General features: G+C 41.0%; 1 protein-coding gene across 1 annotated transcript; it reads right to left on the bottom strand.

Annotated features, from left to right (window-relative positions):
- Positions 1-1176: 1176 nt before the first annotated feature.
- Positions 1177-9821, bottom strand: LOC114552269 (extracellular calcium-sensing receptor). Its single transcript, XM_028572936.1, has 8 exons — positions 9724-9821; positions 8873-9167; positions 8481-8770; positions 7911-8203; positions 6928-7133; positions 6572-6793; positions 2175-2298; positions 1177-2081 (listed from the first exon to the last, which is right to left on the bottom strand). The coding sequence occupies exons 1-8, from the start codon at positions 9780-9782 to the stop codon at positions 1177-1179; spliced, it is 2394 nt and encodes a 797-aa protein (XP_028428737.1). The 5' UTR covers positions 9783-9821.
- Positions 9822-22858: the final 13037 nt, after the last annotated feature.

The following is a 22858-nucleotide window of genomic DNA, read 5'->3' as shown; positions in this document are numbered from 1 at the left end:
TAGCTTTCCTGATAGCCTTTTACTTTTTGAGTTACTGTCAGTCCTTAACCTGGGCAACCTTATCCTCTGCAGCAGTGGCACAAATCTGTTGTCTAGTTGCACGCTCAATTGTTGGGGAGGGTTTTTTGTTGCACATTTTTTCTTTCCCAACTATTCACGGCTGTGTCCTACTAAGTACAGTTGTTGAAGAGGTGCTCTGCCTTGATGACAATGAAGGCAAGCTGGTCACGTCACAAATCTTGGGTGGCGCAGTGGATACAACACATACCTTTGGGGTGGGATATCTGGGTTAAATTCCCACTGCGATACATCAACCAATGTGTCCCTGAGCAAGACACTTAACCCATAGTTGCTCCAGAGATATGTGGCCTCTGACACATGTAGCAATTGTAAGTCGCGTTAGATGAAAGCGTCCGCTAAATGACTGTAATGTAATCTCAAGGTGCTGTGCTTTGCTCGTTACACCTCCCATTTTCCAGGGTTTACTCTTAGGCTTTGCTGTTAGACTTTGCACCAAGAGAGTTCCAGGGATGACTACCATTTTTTTACCACTACCACCATTTATTGGTGCTACCTAGAAGAAGAAGAAGAAGATTTTATTTATTTATATTAGGACAATGCACATTAATCAACATTTCTGTAAATGCTCCAGTGTTAGCCAGTTGGCTAATTTTCAACTGTAGTCTTAGTTGCATGCATGTCTTTATGGTGGGAAGAAACCGGAGCACCCGGAGGAAACCCACGCAAGCACAGGGAGAACATGCAAACTCCTTGCCATGTGTTATTCTTTAAAATTAATTTTATATTGTATGATGCTATAAATAAGCTTGCCATTCTAAATCAAAGTTAGATTTGAGTGAACTTGTTTATTAATCCTACAAAAATATTGAAATAGTAATGATATAACCTATATGTTGAGACACACATTTTTGTCATGCATTTTGACTTTATTTATTCACATTATTTTATATTTTCAGTTAAATGATGAAAGCCTATTTGTAAAAGGAGACATATTAAAAGGACATTCACAAAATTACATTACAATTAGGAAAATATTTAATGTAAAAACAAACATTATAAACATATAAATATTTAAATCCACAAGGTAAAGAATATGCACAGCATAAGCTGTATAATGTATGTTGCCAACTTAACTATTTCCAAACCCCTGGAATCTTAGGATTCATTTTTGTTCATTAAATGTTTCTTGGTGTTTTTCTCTGGCTTAAACAATATAATGAAACACTTTGGAGCAAATATACACAGTATTAGTCCAAAACTGGAGGCCAGAATGGCAAATATCTCCACAGCCACAGTAAATTTCCCAGGAGAGCTGAGATATGCAGGAATAAAGGTGATCCAGACTGCACAGAATATCAGCATGCTGAAGGTGATGAGCTTGGCCTCATTAAAATTATCAGGTAATTTCCGAGCTAGGACAGCTAACACAAAGCAAAAGACAGCCAGTAGGCCTATGTACCCGATCACAGCCCAGAACCCAATAGCTGAGCCTAATGCACACTCTAGGATGATTCTCTCTTTGTATATGGTTAGGTTTTTCATTGGAAAAGGGGGACTAAGAACCAGCCAAATAGTACATATTAAGACTTGAATAAACGTAAAAGACACTACAGTCATTCTTTGCTGTGGAGGACCAAACCATTTCATGACATTACTACCTGGGAGTGTAGCTTTGAAGGCCATTAACACTACTATTGTTTTTCCAAGAACACAAGACATACAGAGGACGAAGGTGATTCCAAACGCTGTGTGGCGCAGCATGCAGGACCACTCAGAGGGTGCTCCAATGAAAGTTAATGAACATAAGAAACATAGAGTCAGGGAGAAGAGCAGCAGGAAGCTCAGCTCAGAGTTGTTGGCCCTGACAATCGGGGATGTCCTGTGACGATAGAACACAGCCGCTGTTATAATGGCCAGACAGGCACCACCAACTGAGAATGTAGCCAGGATGATTCCTAGGACCTCGTTGTAGGAAAGAAACTCTAAAGGCTTGGGGAGACAAGTGTCTCTCTCTGCATTAGGCCAGAACTCCTTGGGGCAAGGGAAACAATCAGGGGAATCTGGAAAAATAAAACAAAAAAGCCTTTTAGCAGTTGTACTGTATTTTGATCTTGTACAGTACATGGGCTACGGATTAGGAGAAAAACAAATACCTGTAGCATTACTAATCTCTCCCTCAGGACACAGTATACAATCGTAACAGCAGGTGGGTTTTCCTTTTTGCAGCAATTTACGAGTTCCTGGAGGACAGCTGTCAGTGCACACTGACACAGGAACCTGGTACATAGAGAGAAACAAACTCATACATATTCATGTATGCCCTGAAGCTATAGTTATATATTTATCGCTTCATTTATTCATTTTAGGATGTATTCTGTAGCTATATTTATTTATTTATTAGGGCCCGAGCACCGACAGCGGCGAAGGCCATCACTGAAGGAATTATTATTATTTTCTGCAAGTGAATTGGCTTTTTGAGGGGCTTAACATATTCAAAAACTCATCAAAATTGGCGGTCGCATCAAGTCTGGTGAAAATCTACGTATTTTAAGGGATTCGGGAATAGGCGCGCAAAAATGGCTCGCTAGCGCCCCTTACAAAGTTAAAAAAATTGAGCCCCTTACTTACAAAACTTACAAAACTTGATACACATATGTACCATGTCAACATGTACAAAAAACGTCATTGGAGCCATACCTTGAACCCAACAGGAAGTCCGCCATTTTTATTTCAATGTTTGAAATTAGTGCGATTTTGGCCATTTCTACATGTCGTACTTTAACGAACTCCTCCTAGAAATTTCATCCGATCAACTTCAAATTTGGTCTGTGCCATCGTAAGACGTTAAAGATGAAAATTTGTTGAAAGAAAAACTTTTCGTCATAGGACGTGGCCTTGGCGGGGCGGCCATTTTGTGTGTTTCGCCAACAAAACAGGAAGTGGCTGTAACTTGAGTGTACATTGTCCAACTGGCTCGAAACTTTTCAGGATTCATGAGAGTCCAACCCTGAGGACAAATAAAGGCCGATATTTACTTAAAGTCATAGCGCCCCCTAGTGGCAACAGGAAGTAGGCCTAAAAGTCAAGGTGCTATACTTTAACGAACTCCTCCTTGAGATTTCATCCGATGGACACCTTAACGATGAAAATTTATTAAAAGAAAAACTTTTTGTCAGACGGTGTGGGCGTAGCGTAGCGGCCATTTTGAGTGTTTAGCGATGAACAAAGAAGTTGTTGTAACTTGAGTGTATGTTGTTGTATCTGCCCGAAATTTCTCACCATTGACAAGGGTCCAGGCCTGAGGACACCTACAGGCCAAAATTTACTTTTGGTCATAGCGCCCCCCACTGGCAACAGGAAATGCGCCTTATATGACAAACATTATCCGATTTACATGAAACTTATAATGTGTGGTCTACATGTGATACTGTGCCGCCCCCTATACTTTAACCACGCCCACTTACTCAGGCCACGCCCCCTGTCATAACATTTGAACCGTTTAAGGTAGAGTCTTGTGTGAGGTGTCATTGAACTCAGCAGAGAGTTCATTCTTCATTGGTCATGGTTTGGCCCGCCCTCTATGCTTAAGCCACGCCCCCTTTCATAACATTTCAACTGTTTAAGGTATACCCTTGTGTGAGGTATCATTGAACTCAGCAGAGACTTCATTCTTCATTGGTGATGGTTTGACCCGCCCCCTAAGCTTTAGCCACGCCCGCTTTTATAACTAATGACCTGTTTGATGTAGACCCTTGAGTCTTGTGTGAGGTATCAATGAACTCAGCAGAGACTTCCTTTTTTATTGGTGATAATTTGGTATGGAGCTAAATCAGGGCCAAATGTTTTGTTCATTTGAAAAATATAAAAAAATAAAGCTTGAAATTGAAAATTTAAGTTTTGGTCAAAACTTGGAAAAAATAAAACCATGTATTCAAACTTTAAATAAGTGTACAAATTTTTCTTTCAGTTTGAATAAAACATAGATTAAATTCTGGAATTATTTTGAATAAATTATTAATTTTCTTTTTTCATTTTTCACTTTTATATTTGTTTTGAGTTCCACGTTTCATATTTTCAGATTCAAAACTTATTTTTTTTACGCCTTCAAATCTGTTTTTTTTCGGTTTCAAATCTTTTTTTTTTTTTTTTTCAGACCTGTTTTTCACTTTCAGATCATTTTTTCACTTTTGGCCCTGATTATGCGTGGGGGGCGTGGCTTCAACTCAGAGGGGCGTGGCATTATGAGTGACAGCCTATCAAAGAAGGCAGAAGACTCCTCTGTCATGTTGCCTTCAGGAAATGGTGTTACTGTGAGAACTATGACTGAATGCTTTCTATCCACTATATACATGTGATTGTTACTTAACAAACTGATGCCACTAACAAAGTTCCATTTAAAAAAAGGTTTTGGACAACACATTTGGGTACCAATTACACTATAAGAGCAATAAACTGTGCCAGATTGTGCAGTTCAGCAGGAACAATGACTTCTCCCTCTTCCATGTATGACTTATAGCACCACAGTATTCACTGGTACCAGCCCACAGGTAAGACATGTGAAAGATATTAGCATTTGTTATTAGATACTTTGCGACGTTATCCCCTCAGTGGCATTTTTTTTGTGATTAACACATAAAGGGAAAATAGGTGGACAGCTGGACAAAGCTGGCAATCAAGCATCGCTAGCACTAAAGTTAGCATTAACTAACGTTAGCTTCACACTAGCTGGTGTTTTTACACTAATTTCAGTGTCCAGCTCAAGTTTTTTTTTACTTTAACGTGTATTGGTCTTTGTTAACCTCTGTTTGTCAGAATGACCATAACTTGACAGTGGCTGCAGTGAAGAAGGTCTCTTTTTATAGAGTAGACAAATAAAACTTTACATTAATGCTCTGGCCTGATAAATTACGTTTTACACTATAACGTTACAGTTATGCCTTACAAAATATGCCAAGTGGGCAAACTTTGAAGGCTTCTACCACAGCCAAGTATCAGAATACACTAACTTGTCTTTTTGTATTTGTATGTCTTACTGTCTGTTTTCTGGACCGTGTGTGTCCGTAATAAAAGCTTTGATTGATTGATTAACAAAGCGGACCAGGACAATTTATGTTGTTTAAACTAACCATGAAAAGGTAACACTAGAAATGTTAGTTATCTATAATGTTTTACATTTATAAGGCTGTACGGCTGCAGACAGCCACTGTCGAGTTATGGTCATTCTGACAAACAGAGGTTAACAAAGACTGCTACACGTTAAAGTAAAAAAAATTTGAGCTGGACACTAAAATTAGTGTAAAAACACCAGCTAGTGTGAAGCCGTTAGTTAATGCTAACTTTTGTGCTAGCGATGCTTCATTTCCAGCTGTCCACCTATTTTCCCTTTATGACACGCCTTGGCGGAGAGGACGCTATGCTGACTGCCGAGTGAATTCTGTGGTGCTACATTCAAAGTTATACATGGAAGTGGGAGAAGTCATTGTTCCTGCCGAACTGCACAATCTGGCACAGTTTATTGCTCTTATAGTGTAATTGGTACCATGTGTTGTCCAAAACAATTTTTTAACTGGATCTTTGTCACTGGCATCAGTTTGTTAAGTAAATATCACATGTATATAGTGGATAGAAAGCATTCAGTCATAGTTCTCACAGTAACACCATTTCCTGAAGGCAACATGACAGAGGAGTCTTCTGCCTTCTTTGTTAGGCTGTCACTCATAATACCACGCCCCTCTGAGTTGAAGCCACGCCCCCCACGCATAATCAGGGCCAAAAGTCTGAAACCGAAAAAAATGATCTGAAAGTGAAAAACAGGTCTGAAAACGAAAAAAAAAAAGATTTGAAACCGAAAAAAAACAGATTTGAAGGCGTAAAAAAATAAGTTTTGAATCTGAAAACAAGAAATGTGGAACTCAAAACAAATATAAAAGTGAAAAATGAAAATTTATAATTTATTCAAAATAATTCCAGAATTAATCTATATTTCAGTCAAACTGAAAGAAAAATTGGTACACTTATTTTTAGTTTGAATACATGGTTTTATTTTTTCCAAGTTTTGACCAAAACTAAAAATTTTCAATTTCAAGCTTTATTTTTTCAACTATATATATTTTTTTCAAATGAACAAAACATTTGGCCCTGATTTAGCTCCATAAATTTGCCCGCCCCCTGTGCTATTGCCATGCCCCCTTTCACAGCTAATGAACCACATGACGTAGAATCTTGTGTGAGGTATCGTTGTACTCAGCGGGGAGTTCCCTTTTCATTGGTGACGATTTGCGGTGTCTGAGTGCCGCGCAAATGCACGGTCGCAGAGGCGCGAGGGCCCGTCCATCACTGCTTGCAGCTTTAATTTATTTATGCATTTATTAAATATTTAATAAACTGCCATTCTAAAGTCGATTACATTGTCAGTAGCCTACTGGTTACAAGCAGGCTCGGTAGTGATTGGAGGAACAATTACAGTTAAAAAAAATTCTATCAATGTACACATATCAGACCCTACAAGATCGCCATATTTATGTAAAAGTATTGCTTTTGTGTTTCTTACTTGTGTGCTACCGTCCATCCAGGTGATGTTTCTGTTTATTTTGAACTTCTGGCCCACCGGCAGTGATTCATCGTATTGCCCTACTGTCACAAACTTAATGCTGCCACTCTCACTTTTTTGCCAGTTAACCAGTTCGTATCTGGCCACAGGATCACCATTGGCATCAAACGACACTTCATAACCATTTCGGGAAAAATTTACTTTCTTTAGCTGAGTAAGAACCTGCGAAGATGAAATAAAGGTAAACAGTGAGGGAGAGCAAGGAAATAACATTAAAAAAAACAAATATTTTATGTCAAAAAAGGTACTTTATTTTAAAAAAAGGGGATTGGTGTTTCCACTTATTTTAAACTGACCTCTTTGGACTCTATCCTGGTGAATTTGTCACACTGAGTTGTAGAATTTGTTTCCTGACACACTGCTTTATGAATGGCATGAGCTATTGCATAAACAGCCTTATATACCATGTTAGTGATCCGGAGCTGAGATGTGTCAGTGTACGGGCTCCGGAGTGTCTTTATGTCTTCAGTTCCGTCACATAATCTCTTGTCTATGGCTGCACCTAAAACACATGACAAAGGCCTTGACAATAATATGTGATATTACTTTATTCTTCTTCCCTATGTGTTTAGTATTAGTCTACTCCGGCAGGAGGGTTATGTTTTTGGTTTGGTTTGTTTTTCTGTTTGTCCACAGGAGTACGGAAAACAACAGGCCTGTTTTTAATGAAACTTGGTAGAAGGTTGTATCATGGGCCGGGGAAAACCCCATTAAATTGTTGATCAGATGCGAATCACAGGGCAGATACGCTAATTAGTTTTCACTTTCGTTAATATTGCAAGAAATGGTGGTCTCCAAGCACCCTTCTAATTGTCTTTGATTTATTTTTGTTTTTTTAACCTGCAAAATGTGCCTTGCAGAAATCCATATATCTTCATTGTTCTAATTTATTAGTAAAACATTATTTTACATACACACAATGCAATACAAAGCACTGTTTTGCAGATATGCCTTTTTTATTTTTGCTGTTTCGGTTTGGATCTGGATACATTTTAGTTTTTTTTTTTCAAATCTTTATTTATACTAGCTCACGGCAACACAAATCAGTCATCAGACAATTAAAAAAGGCAACAAATTAATTAAATACTGACATGATTGGCCTAACGTTTTTTAAATAAATTAAATCATCTGATATCACTGACAGTATGATAGCCTTAATAGAACTAGAAACACAGGAAGCTCCACTCAAACAATAAAAAAAAAACACACAAAAAACACAACCACAAGGACACAATTGTGGGTGCCTCTCTTATGTTAAACATAAATACAAATATCTCACTTTTTCCCAGCCTGCAGTTGAATGCATCCTCCCAGAACTCAGTAAGCACTGGAGAGGCAGCCACTTTAGAAGGAGAGAGATCCAGCAAGAAGTCTCTCAGACCTGGGATGACAGATTTCTGAATGCCAAATCCGATGGTTCCAGCACAGAAGCTGAACCTCAGCAGGTCTGGTTCGGTTACCCAGTCAGTGCCTATCCACTGGCGAGGTGGAGAAGGCTCAAGTGACAGCTCTTCCAGCAGGAACATCAGGTCTTTACGGGATGTAAATGCCACAACAACCATAGCTGTCGACCTGAAGAGACATTTAAAATAAATACAGTATACGTTTTAAAATACATATCAAGAAAGTAAACACAAACAAAGATGAGATAGCCTATATGACACTTTAGCAGGCTATTTGGTCTGACTGACCATTTTTATAACAATATCAGTAATGCTTAAACGTGATGAAAAAAAGAAACATTTCCAATTTGCCACTGAACATGAAAGAAATCATGTATCTTACATTTACAGAACATTTTTGTTGTGCTTTTGAGTGCAGGTCAGCGTCAACACAGGGAACATCATACCTGCGGATAACGTCAGCTACTTTCTGGATCCTGCTACGTGGGTGGGTCCGATAGAAAGATTCAGAGTATTCCACACAGATCCCCTCTTTGCGTGCTGCGTCCAGAAAAGACGCCATACCACTATTGCCATAATCTGAATCTGACCGGACAGCACCTATCCAAGTCCAGCCAAAGTGCTTTACCAACTTGGCCAGCTGGTCAGCCCGGAACTGATCACTAGGGATTGTTCTGAAGAAACTTGGGTACTGCTGCTTATCAGACAGACATGCACAAGTGGCCAAGTAGCTCACCTGAAGGAATATAACAGGGTAAATTTTATCGGGACACACAAAAAAATAAGCACTGCATGGTCTATATTTGCAACTTTTTTCCCAGAAGTTCCGAATATTTACTTGAGGAATGTTAAAGGGCCCGATGATGCGCGAGATGCTGATGGATGATGTGGACTCAGACTCACCAACGACAGCCATCACCATACCAGATTGTGAGCAATTGTGGCCGGTGTAAAACACCGGGTCCAGGGCATTTGAAAGCTGGAATGCCACATGCACCGCCACGGGCACCGAGGCGCACGCATCATAGATGTGATAACCGAGTTTGATTCCCGGCAGCAGCTCCGTGCTGTTGTTTATCTCCTCGATGGCGAAGATCATTGCGCGTGAGAAGCGCAGTTCACGGGTGTTAATGCTGCACACAGACACTCAAGTCTCTTAATCAAGGACATTCACAAATTAAAGAGAAATAGTTATAATAATGAAGGGAAATTGCAATTCATAGTTATTTACAATAACTGGATATGGATAGCTGTCCATATGTGAACAAAATATTGTACAGGCATCGAATTAACACCAAAATTCAAAAGAGTAAATATGAGTCCAAAATGTACAAGATTCCTATTGCACGGTTAAAAAATAGTTATAGTCAATAGTCTTAATTTTTTTGTATCTTCTTAAATATATATATGTCAGTTGTAATACAAAAACCTTTTCAGTTATTATTCAAAAAGGCTCTTTTTCATATCAAACTTTTGTAACTTCTGTCAAATTTGTAAATGTGATAATATAATACCTGCAATATATATAACTAAATACTGTATTTGCACTTCATGTGAAATATATATATTTTTTTTGTCAGTCCAACACAAAACCTGCAACACAATTGTAAGCACATGATACAAATCACAATAATTATATCGCCACACAGTCTAACATCCTCTTATCCTCCATTTCACCCTCTTACTAACCTTCCTGTACATCTTAGTGGCTCAGGCATGGTGGCGTAGTCATGCTTCACTGTGGGCATGTAGTAGTGTATGGACAAAACACCCCCAATAACATAGTCACCATCCATTGAGAACACAGGGAGACGAGTGGTACCCTGGAGCTTACATTTCACAGATGAAGTCTGAGTGCTGACCCCAGCACCAGTCCTATCCTCTGTAAGGCCAGCCCTTTGTTTAACACCATCCTCAGAACCATTCAAGGCAAGAGCTGAGTTTAGATCACACAAACCCAGAGACAGGATCAGACCAATACAGAGAGCAGAGATCTCCATCCCTCAACTATCTGGATGTGGGCATACTGCATGTGTTTTATAGATGTTCAGACAAAGCTTCCCTCCTTCTATTGTACGTCAGTTTACTGTACATCAGAGAGAGGATGGCCTTATCCAGTCCAGTCCTACCATTAAACCCTATTTGACTTTGATTTAGCTTATATTAGAATTAAGCCTAACAAATGCGCACCTTCAATCACATTTTAAAAAATGCAGATAAAGAAATAATTTTTAACAGAATATTATTTTATAATTAATGAAAGTTTATCTTTTGAATTTAGACTTAATTTTCTATTTTTTCAGCGCATGATGAAAGAATATTTATAAAATACAACATCAACATTAAAAGGACATTCACAATATGACAATTAAGAAAATATTCAATGCAAAAATAACCTATTTTAGACACCAAGGTGAAGACCTTCTTGGATGTGCACAGCTTACATACTGCATGTTGCCATCTTAACTATTTCCAAACCTCAGATGTCTTAGGATTAATTTTTGTTCATTAAATGTTTCTTGGTGTTCTTCTCTGGCATAACCAATATGATAAAACACTTTGGAGCAAATATACACAGTATTAGTCTGAAACTGGAGGCCAGAATGGCAAATATCTCCACAGCCACAGTAAATTTCCCAGGAGAGCTGACAAATGCAGAAATGAAGGTGATCCAGACTGCACAGAATATCAGCATGCTGAAAGTGATGAACTCTGCCTCATTAAAATTATCAGGTAATTTCTGAGCTAGGAGAACTAACACAAAGCAAAAGACAGCCAGTAGGCCTACGTACCTGAGCACAGCCTAGAACCCAATAGCTGAGCCTAATGCACACTCCAGGATGATTCTCTCTTTGTAGTTAGGTTTTTCATTGGAAAAGGGGGACCAAGAACCAGACAGATAGTACATATTAAAACTTGAATAAACATAAAAGACACTTGTCATTCTTTGCGGTGGAGGACCAAACCATTTCATACCTGGGAGTGTAGCTCTAAAGGCCATTAACACTACTATTGTTTTTCCAAGAACACAAGACATACAGAGGACAAAGGTGATTCCAAACGCTGTGTGGCGCAGCATGCAGGACCACTCAGAGGTTGCTTCAATGAAAGTTAATGAACATAAGAAACATAGAGTCAGGGAGAAGAGCAGCAGGAAGTTCAGCTCAGAGTTGTTGGCCCTGACAATCGGGGATGTCCTGTGACGATAGAACACAGCCGCTGTTATAATGGCCAGACAGGCGCCACCAACTGAGAATGTAGCCAGGATGATTCCTAGGACCTCGTTGTAGGAAAGAAACTCTACAGGCTTGGGGAGACAAGTGTCTCTCTCTGCAATAGGCCAGAACTCCTTGGGGCAAGGGAAACATTCAGTGAAATCTGATAAAAGAGGGCTTTTATTAGTCATAATCAGGGCCTGAGCACTAACAACTTTGGTCAGCGAAGGCACTATTGAAATTGTTCTGTTTATTATTCTTATCTAAATAAATTGCAATTTTGAGGGCTTAAACATGCTCAGAAAGCTATGAAACTGTGTAAACACATTAGAGCCCCCCTCCTGTCCTCCCCAACAACGGCACACTCCATCAATGAAATAGACATTAACAGGCTATCTAAACCAATGGAATGCCTACTCCAGGTAGGGAATGAGTCCTTACCCCAAGTGAAGGAGTTCAAGTACCTTGGGGTTTTGTTCGCGAGTGAGGGGACAATGGAGCGGGAGATTGGTCGGAGAATCGGCGCAGCGGGTGCGGTATTACATTCAATCTATCGCACCGTTGTGAAGAAAAGAGAGCTGAGCCAGAAGGCAAAGCTCTCGATCTACCGGTCAGTTTTCGTTCCTACCCTCACCTATGGTCATGAAGGCTGGTTCATGACCGAAAGAACGAGATCCAGGGTACAAGCGGCCGAAATGGGTTTCCTCAGGAGGGTGGCTGGCGTCTCCCTTAGAGATAGGGTGAGAAGCTCAGTCATCCGTGAGGGGCTCGGAGTAGAGCCGCTGCTCCTTCGCGTCGAAAGGAGCCAGTTGAGGTGGTTCGGGCATTTGGTAAGGATGCCCCCTGGGCGCCTCCCTAGGGAGGTGTTCCAGGCCCGTCCAGCTGGGAGGAGGCCTCAGGGAAGACCCAGGACTAGGTGGAGGGATTATATCTTCAACCTGGCCTGGGAACGCCTTGGGATCCCCCAGTCAGAGCTGGTTAATGTGGCTCGGGAAAGGGAAGTTTGGGGTCCCCTGCTGGAGCTGCTCCCCCCGCGACCCGACATCGGATAAGCGGAAGAAGATGTATGGATGGATGGAGGATATCTAAAAGTCAGAGCCCCTGCAAAGCAGTCTCTCCCTCCACCCTGAAGCACTGTGCTAGTCAGCTGTCACCTCACTGGAGACATACCTTATACCAGCCTGCTTTAAGTCCTCCATTATCATCCTCGTTCGCAAGAAAACAAGGATAACAGGACTGAATGATGATTAAATGAAAGATTGTGGCCAATACCTCCCACACCAGTCACAAACTTTTTGAACTTCTCCCCTCTGGCGGGAGGCTGCGGTCCATCAGAAACCAAAACAAGATCATCAAAACCTCCTGTCACAAGACCAGCTTTTTCCCAACTACAGTGACGCAGTGGACGTCATTAGCAAAGCCTGGAACCGATAGTTACATATTGTAACTCCAGATTCCATGAGTATAGGCATAGTGCCTATACGCAGAGAATCTTGAGTTACAATATGTAACTATCGTTCTATTTCATATAGGCCTCGACCTCTAAGAGCTGTTGCTATTGGGTTAGGGGCAAAGCTGATGTAGTCAATGCCACCTGCAACACAAAGGTACACAATCAGAACATAGACTAATTCCTTTTCCTACTCACACCAAACAAGTTTTAATGTATCAAACAACATATTATTTTGTTAAAAAACTTCATCACCATGAATTGGCCTGTTACTGATCATAAGGCCCATGTCATGTGGACTGTGAACGTGCTTTACAATGGCAAAAAATGAATATCCCACTTTAATGACTGCAGAAACACATTCCTCACAGCCACTCTCTGTCTTTCAAAGAAGGGAAGCACATTTTTGGCCTACATCATAGAAATATTATTTATACGTAAATTCTGCTCTACATTCATTTTCAAGAAAATGCTCTGTGACCCTGTTGTACCACCTAGGCATCTTTTCCAGTGACTTGATCAGTGTCCTCTCAATGGCCAGCAGAGCTAGGCTGCATAAACAGCCTTGGCCCATTGTGTTACGGGTGTAGGACTTGAGCCGCTTTAAACAGGAGAAGCTCCTTTCTACACCTGCAGATGTGGCTCCAATTGTTGCCACTAATGAGAACAGTTTGTAAAGCTGAGGCATTGCAGTGTCGAAATACAGGACTTGTAGTTCAGACCTCAGTCTCTCTGAATCAAAGTGATGGCCATAACTTTTCAGGACACTTTGGAAGGCTTCCTCTGGAAACATCATGTCATAAAATGTCCCTGGATTGAGAAATTCTAAGAAGAGCATACATACCAAATTGGAAAAACGTCTTGGAATCTGCTCCAAGATGTTGCCAAGGATGGCCATGTACAGATTTCTGTAGCGCTCTTGGGGATCGTGCAATTTTGGTCAGACTGCGCTTTCTCATGGGCTCATTTGTGGTTCTGATGTGAGATCTGTTGCTTTGGCATAAACAGCTTGGAAAACCCCCTCTGACCTCTTCTCTTAGACAAAAGCAAGAAAAGACTCAATTATTCTCTTGCCGTAAATAACATCCATAGCCCTCTGCTGGACAATATCAAAGACCACATCAGTCTCAGAGAAGATTTGTTCATATGTGTACAACATGAACACAAACTCAAAATCCTCCAGTTTCCTCACAAAGCCTTTGGCACAATCCAGTGTATCATCTTCCATTGTCGTAGCTGCAATGATGTCATCAAATGTCTGCAGGAGGCCATCATAAATGTTTTCCTCGAGCTGCCGTCGTGGTGCCGGTGTTGTGGCTGAGGCGGCGCTCTCCAGGAGGCAAGTTTCTGTAATCCTCAGCCGCTTGGTGCATGAGGGTTGTGGCGGTCTGAAAGCGCGGTCCAAATCGCCCATCGGGGGCTATGGGACTGTCCAATAGCTCACGCCTGACCTCAGCAGGTAGCTGAGACATGTGCAGCCAGATGTTCCGCTGTACTGTGGTCTGCCATGCCGTGATCCTGGACAGCGCAACCATGGAAGCTGTTGTGAGGGTCAGAGTGGTGGTCGCCAGCTCAAGGGGCAGCGCCCCAGGCTTAGTGGCCATGGCAGAGACAGCAGATGTCAGCAGAGCAATGTTGTTTTGTGCCGCGATCCCTTGGGCTGCACACTGGTGCGAGCGGTCAGTGACCTGGACACAGACCTTGTGCCGGGGGGACGGTGGTGTGGGTTTCCGGTGGCTGGAAAAAGTGGACTTTGGGAGCAGGATGGAAGCTAGGCTCTGCTCCAGAGGCGGGACCAATGGGAAACATGTCTCTGTGTCGCCGTGGACCCTGGTGAACGGGCCGAAGCTCCAAGAAGCAGGGCTACAGGTGAGCGTGTCTGGATGGTGGCTACTGTATGTAGACGTCACCGCTTAGGAGGCCGCGAGCAGGTGCTGGTTGTTCAGCCGGCATCGTGATGCCTCTCCGGTCTGCCGTCTTTTTGATGATGTCTGATAGATCCATAAAAAGAGCCTTAGCAGTTGGGAGGGAGGCCGCCAGATGCAAAGAAGAGAGCCGCTGCGGTGGGGCTCCTGGCCGCTCAGGAGACGGAGAGAGCCGCAGTGGTGGGACTCTCTTGAGTTCCAGTTCGGGAGAGCCGGCAAGAGAACCGTCTTCGTGGGGATCTGAGTCAGCGGACTTGTGCCCGCCAAAGAGATCCCCTTCTGGGATGTCTGGGTGTCGCCGCTGGTTGTATCCTTACCTTACCTGACTGTCCGCCCGGCTGCCATCGCCTGCCGCTACAGTTCCTCCATCGGTAAGCGGGTGCAGAACAGGTGGAGGAGCTTTTCCAAACTAAAGTTGATCAAGTCATACCTGAGGTCAACCATGTCCCAGGAACGGTCCACTGGCCTTGCCGTCATCAATATCAATCACTCAATAGGGGAGCAGATTTCATACGATGACATCATTGATGATTTTGCATCAAGGAAGGCCAGAAAGCTCAGGTTTTAGTTTTAGTTTGTGTTTTCAGTTCTTAGTGCTATAGTATAATCATTAGATTATCTTTAGTGTGTCTTAACATTTGTGTGATGAAGGATTGTGCTATTTCGAATATTTATTCTATATTGTGTCCAACTTTTGGCAATGTTGGAGGTAGAGATTGTGCACCTTAACAAAAAAAAATTGTTGGGGGGCGCTTGGAGGGGGTCTCGCCCGGGGCGTCATTCAATGTAGAACCGCCCCTGTGTCTGCCGTTTTGGACGTATTATTAATATAGGTAGTCTATAGATCAGGTTTCCCGACACTGTGCTAGAACAGGCCAAAATTATAATTCAATTTGCAGCAATTTCAGAACGTCTAAGAAGTTTTTTGCTTTTTCCCAGTCACATAACGAAAGAACAACTGCCAGTGTCATTAACGTACTGATCATCATTCATGCTTTGTGTAACCGTGGTTAGTTAAACCCCAGGTTATTTCTAATCTGTTCTAAGAATTTAACTGTATATAATGTATTTCTGTTCTAAATGTGTCTCTCTAATTTAAAATTATAAATGTATTATTTTCCATGAGAAGAAAGCACCAAAAGTAGCTTCTCCTAAGCTTAAGTCAAATTACAACTTGATGTGTTACTGTACCTTTAAAGGAGAATTCCGGTCGATTACAACCCGTAGCCAAAGAATTTCTAATATAGGAAGAAGTTCCACTCCCTTGTTACTTCCGGCTTCTGAACTGGTTGCAGTTCCACCAGAAATCCATATAGGGGGCGCTCACAGGCCAGTGCAGAATGAATGGGACTCTATGGAGCTATACCCCTCAAAACCCACTTTTCTCATGATATAATTTTTTGTCTAGTAATTTGAATGTTGCATTCGAAAGGGGAGGCAAAGAAAATACACACTGCTGGGTGTTAGATTTTTTTAAAGTCGCTTTTCTGTTCTAAAAAGCCTTTTAAAATGTCAGTGATGTCGGAGTCCCTTCCTTCGTTCTCTCGAGGCATCGACAACACAGCTAACAGGTACGGCTCTCCCTGTCAATACAGATGCTAGAAAGAGGTTTGCTGATGTTTTAAAGACCACGCCGAAATATTCACTCTGACATTCTGGCTCTGCTTTGGATGCCGTCAAGCTGGATCTCCGATCGTAATCAGTCCTTCACTGACCAATCAGCATTCATTAGCAGAATGCTAGCTTGTTATGGGCTACAACGACTCAACCTGTAAGAAATCAAAAGGACATAAGTACTCATTCATTCAACTTTCGACCTATAACCCATGTTGAACTTGCAAAATCTACAATCAAATCTGAGGTTTCTCAACGACACTCAGACGAAAGATACACATTTAGCCGTCTAGCTCCATAGGGTCCCATTCATTGTGCACTGGACCGCGATCACCCCCAGTGGAACTCTGGTGGAACTGCAACCAAATCCGGTACAATGGGGCTGGATAGGGAGTGGAACGGCTTTCCGTAGACCGGCTTTGCCGTAGCTCTGTTGTTTGTAAATCAGGAGTACTGTCAGGAGCGAGAAAAACGAAAACAAACGGTGCCGCCTACACCTAGTTATCCTCCTGCTAGATTTGGCACCCAACAGTCTTAAACAAGGCTTAAACAGGGCAAGTTTTAAACGTGTTTTTAGCCTCTAAACATGTTCGAAATGCCATTACTAGTGCTTACCCAGGTAAAGAAGTTGTATACTTTAGTGTATTAGAAATATGAATGAAGTACATGAAGTATAAAACAAGTATGCTTCTACTTGTTGTGCTTTATTTAAAGAGTATTTAATATGTACTTTTTAAAAGTATACTTCAAAATAGATGTAATTAAGTTCAACTTCAGAGTCCAAAAAGTAAGTATACTAATTTACCAGTAATCAAATTATTTTTTAAATGTACTTTTTGAAAGTGTACTTTTTTGTTAATGTATTTTAAATTATATAGAAGTTTATTTTTTTTTAAGTGTATTAAATTTGACATACTTAGAGTGGCAATTCAGTGTACTTATGGGAAGTATATTTTTTTGGAAATTAATTGTTAGTATACTTTTTTAAAGTGTACTATGATCTCACTTCATTAGAAGTGTGACTTCTGTACACTTTATACAGTACACTCTAAAATAAGTGTATTTTTAGTGGTATATCAGAGTACTTTCATAAAATATGTTAAAATACAAAAATGTATAGTGGTAACTTAGTGTACTTATAGTAAGTACACTTATTTTTAATACAGAGTTATTATAATTTTGTGTACACTAATTTCACTTCATCAGTAGTGTAATCTTAGTACACTGTAAACAAAGTGCACTAAATCAGGCATGTGATTGGCTAAGGACAAAAAAGCAGGAAAATATACAGAGCCCCCCCCCCGACACACACACGCTGATCAAACTGGTGGCAGATCTATATGGATAGTAAAGCAGGACCCATAACAACTTATTTGAACAAAAATAAATACATTTTTATTTTTTATTTTACAGCAACATCCAACTTATTATTAACACTGCTCCATCACCACCTCTCTCTATAACAACAACCATGACAAAAAAAAAATATTTTAACTTATTTTTGTTTTACATTTTTACCCAACTTTAACAGTTAAATGTGCAACATGCAAACTTTGATGTTAGAAGAAGGCCTCAATTTTTGTATGACTCTTTAGCCTTTGTAGCAAGCTTTTTTAGAGCCTCTACACGTTTCTTTTGGAATTTGCGCCTGGCACTCACAGCTGCTGCCACAATGGCATCTTTTGACATTTTATTGCTGGCCCGTTGGCTTCTCAGAGTGATAAGGCCTTTTGTTCAGTTCTTTTTTATTTCTGAGCAGAGAGCTCTGTACCTTTGGCTCGATAGTTTTACATTTCTGCAGAGCTGTACATTAACAGGACTCTCCTTTGTCTTCCGGGAGTAGTGCTGAATGGCCGACACCTGCATGGCCTTCAGGTTGTATTTGACCACTTGATAGGACTCATATGTCTCAACACTTAGGTTGGCAGCTTTGGCTTGCAGGATGTTGGACATTACACTGAATGCTGATTCCACCTGTGGACCATGAAATAGGCATAGTGCAGACAGTGCAAGCTTGCAGAGTTCTGGGTACCTCTGAGTCTTTCTCACAACATTCCACCATAAATCAACTCTTGCCCCCTCTGTCATCTGAGGTAGTGTCATGTCACTTGCATATCTAGGATGGGAAACAACAGTTTAAGCTCATTATTTGACAAAATAATTCCTTACAAAAAACAGGCTACATTATACAATTACTAGCAAAATATCAAACATTTGACTTATTAAAAATCTGTGCAAATGGCATTCCAACAATTATATACACCTGTGTATTTCATGTTGAAATCCAGCTCTCTCCAGTTCATTAAGCTTCACAGCTGGAAACATGTTTGGCAACTTCTGGAGATGAGGAAGAATGCCTTCCCCGTGCATCTGGGTCCAAGCATGACAGAGTCCTTAGGGTTGGACTGTCAAGAGGTAGCTTTGTTTGAAGGTCACCTGCACAGCTGGTGTAGGCTTGGATTACCTTTTATAAATAGAGTACAGTTTAAGAAACAAGTAAAGACATACAGTATATGTGGAGCCTGCTCCAAGATAAGTTGCTTAGGAAGTGTTTTTCTTTTAAATGAATTAAATGTGTATTGTTATGGTGTGATGTCATTATGTCATGTCTAATATTGAGGACCATGTTGGAAATAAGTGTTTAATTCGCTTTCACAGGCTATTCTCATCTAACGATGACATGTTTCAATGTTTTACCTAAATAAAGCCATCCCATACCTTAGTTTTGAAAGCCTTCACAACAGGGTGTTCCCTCCCTAGTTGGTCAAGGAGGGATGAGGCCTCAGAGCCAACAAAAGGTGCTGCGAGATGGGCGTCTGTCGATGTCAGGTCAAGCAACTTCATCTTTGGCCCGGACAGATTCCTTCCTTTGCTGTTTATCAATTCTTCTGGCTTGATAAAGCAAGATAAAAACTCCCTGACAAGTTTCTCCTGCTCATCATGGAGTTTATGAATCTGTGGGTTCTTGGACTGAAAAAGCAGGACGTAATGTTTCAGCATGGGAAGGACTGCTGAATAGAAGTGGAGCTCAAGGAGGGTTTTCTTGTCCTCAATTAGCACCTGCTAAAACATAGAAACATATTTTCTCTCTGCACCAATCACAGCAATGTACATCTAACAAGCACCTTGAATAAATAAATAAATATTTACTTTTAAATGTGGCAACTTTTAAATGAGGCCACTGTGAGACACCATTGTGTTCCTGAGCAAGACACTTAACCCCTAGTTGCTACAGAGGCATGCAACCTCTGACATCTATTGCAATTGTAAATCGCTTTGGATTAAAGAGTCAGCTAAATGTAATGTAAACATTTGCAGTTGCACACTTTGCAGTTGCAAACAGTTGCACACCTCTGGAGCAACTAGGGGTTGTGTCTTGCTCAGGGACACATTGGTGGACGTGTCCCCAGTGGGAATCAAAGGCAAGTGTCATATTCACTACTCCATTGCTACAATTCTCTATAATAATAATAATAATAATAATCTTATTAATAATAATGATAATAAGTAAATGTAATGTTTGAATTTTTACATTTTGCCCACTCCCCCCACCAACACAGCTTCCGCTGATGTCTAGGGCATTTTTCTGACCTTTCAAATCCTGACCTTCCTCATCTTCCCCTCGTTTGTGAAGGTCTTGGACCTGTTCCCCAACTCCTTTCACAACTCCTTGATCCGGGCCCTGCCTGTTTCCTGTACTTCACGCTTCTGTAGAATGGCACTGACAATGTCCTTGTATGTACACTTATCTTCATTGCTGAGGAAGGCATAGTAAAACATGACCAGTGCATCCCACATTCGCAATGTTTCCAGACTGACATCCAAGACTGAGAGCCACCGATGTGGAATATAGCACTCTGGCCGCGAGAAATGGATTCCAAATATACGGCAAATTTCTCTGAGGCTATCTTTCATGTCAGCTGACCATTTGTGGTCTGTGTGCAGGTCTGACAGCAAAGACTCAACCCAACGCTCAAAAAGACAGCACAACTTCTTGCTGGCATTATGAAGGTGGTGACATGAGTCACCATCGATGTCGAGGAGATGAGGGGCACGGCGGTCTCTGATCTTCTTTTCCAAGCCATTTTTAGAGCCCCTCATAACAGCACAGGAGTCCATGAGAATTGACACCAGATTATCCCATGGGAGATTCATCCTTTCAAAAAGCCCATCCAGTGCACTGAAGAGATATTCTGCCGTTACAGATATGAGCTCCAAAGCTGCAAGGTGTTGGACAACCATCCTCTCGTGTTTATCGGACCAGTAGCTAACTGTTGTGGATCAGTGTCTGTCTCCCTGTCCCTGCCTGTTTTCCTGTTCCCCTTTCCCTTGTGTGTGTTGTCTGTGTCTGTCTCCACCGGCTTCCATGTCACTCAAGAGGATCTAGGTCAAGGGGCGTGGCCCCTCTCACCTGCTCTGCTCCAGCCAGCTGCAGATCATTCCAGTACTCAACCAACAGTTATCAACCCGGGCTGTTCACCTCTTCAGCGCCAGTTCGTTGCAACCATTCTCGTGGTAACGTGGCTCTACTCTGTGCTTGAGAGACTTATCCCTGTTTTCAGTTTGGTTGTTGCTTCATTTATGCTCTGACTCACGCATTCCTTCTCTGCTCAGATTCTGTCTCTGGACCCGCTGCTCATCAGCTTTCATCTGCCTCCTCGCTAGTCCGCTCTCAACCAGCCATTCCACCCAGCTGTCATCTTCGCTGCCTGGCCACACGCCTTCTGATCTCCGGCTTCGACCCTACCTGGAGCTATCCTGGCCATCTCCCTCCTCCACTATCAAACATCGTTTCTAATAAACACTGTAAACTGCTCATCTGTGTTTGTGTGCCTGTTTCTCAGTTCCGGGTCTGACTGGAGCCTAACACTAACAAGCACACCTAATACTCTTTTGTTTGTCTTGCTTGCGGCCTCATTAATATTGAGGGAGAAGGGGACACTTCTGATTTCCTCAAGTACTTCATCCAGGATAGTCTTCTTCACACCATGGTAAGCTTGTATGATGCTGATGTCCTGTCCATTGACAGTTCAGCAAGTGCTTTTGGATCTTTGGCCAACTCTTGAGCCAATTTAATAATCCCAGACGTGACTGAGAGGGGAAGAGAATTCTCAGCAATAAATCCAAGTGCCTGAAAAACAGAATTTGATTAAACACCATACATCCTAAATAAAATTTTAATAATGATTAGTTTATAATAGTTTATAATATCTTCACTGATTATAATGTAGTCAAAACCATTATTTTAAAGGAGTATTTGTTTTTGAGTATTCTCCCCATTGAAAGTGATTTTATTTGCTGCTTTTTATTAGCAAATTGGTAGATTTATTTAAGTTCAGCCCACCTCTAGTTATGTCTAAGTTAATAAACACCTGTTTCAAACATTGTAAAAAAGAAAAGAAGAGTTGACTGAAAAAGAGTTACTACAAAATCAGAAAACACTTACTTGATCCTGAGCAACACGGTTGCATAGAGGAGGAATTGTGTGGAGCTGCAACAATGATGTTATCAGCTCGTGCGATCTCAATGTGCATGTTCTGTTGTTGGATCTTCCACAGTTTCATATGTTTTGGATGCATCATATGTTTCCGGAGTGCAATCTTCCCACTTGTGCCATAGTTAATAGGGTGGTTGCAAATGTTGCAAATTGCTTTACCTGGTTCTCTAAGTTTGCTAAAGCAATTGAGTGATAAAGTGTTTCCCTCAACTTCGACAGTCTCCAGCAACCAGCTCCATTTAAAGCCATTTTTGACCCCCTCTTTGATAGACTTTAATTCAGGGCTGTTAAGTGCTAGCTTGGCCATGACTCTGTGTATGCTGGAAATCAAGAATAATGATGAATAATAAAATTTTCATTAGAATGTAAGAATCCATATCAAAATAAATATTCATATTTACATTTTTTGACTATCTATGTCTATCCGCTCTTTAGAAAGGTTGAAAACTAGAGCAGAGCTACAATCAATACTATATATATAATATACCTCTCTTTATGTGTGCACACATATTTTGTGCTCACACTCAAGGTGTGAGAATTCAATGCAGTCACGTCACTACCATGGATACCTGGCGGGCAACAAACGCTGACAAAATGCGGTTATTGTTTGCCAGGACGCCGCCAGTTTAAATATACAATAGTTGGTGTTTTGAGGTGTAAACAACATGCCAAATAGTTGTGCGATTGGAAGCACACTAACCGCATTTTTTCCGGGTTTGTCGCCCGCCAGGTAACGTTAAGTTATCCATGTTTGTGACGTGACTGCAAATATTAACTGACAGAGCGACCCCGCAGATCCAAGACGTCTAAAACGCCTTTAACGTTACATTAAAAAAAACTTTATCACAAACATTCACAAGAAATGAATTTATAAGTTGCTAAAACCTTGAAAACGACTTGCTACATAATACAATTCATACAGCAAAGTTTTAAGGGTGGCTAGTTAACGTTAGTAGCTAATTTAAGTTAGTTATCTTATTATTATATAAGTTAGCTAGTAAATACAAAAGCTAGCAAATACAAATAATGTTAATGAAGCTTAACGTTAAACATCCTGCCATAGTGGGAAATCAATCAAAATCGATTTTCGACATCTAATCAATCGACAACAAAGTCAAATTAG

The sequence above is a fragment of the Perca flavescens genome, chromosome 3, assembly GCF_004354835.1.
Source record: "Perca flavescens isolate YP-PL-M2 chromosome 3, PFLA_1.0, whole genome shotgun sequence".
NCBI classification, from domain to species: domain Eukaryota; kingdom Metazoa; phylum Chordata; class Actinopteri; order Perciformes; family Percidae; genus Perca; species Perca flavescens.
Note: the sequence above shows the minus strand (reverse complement) of the source record. Positions and strands in the feature narration are given on the sequence as shown.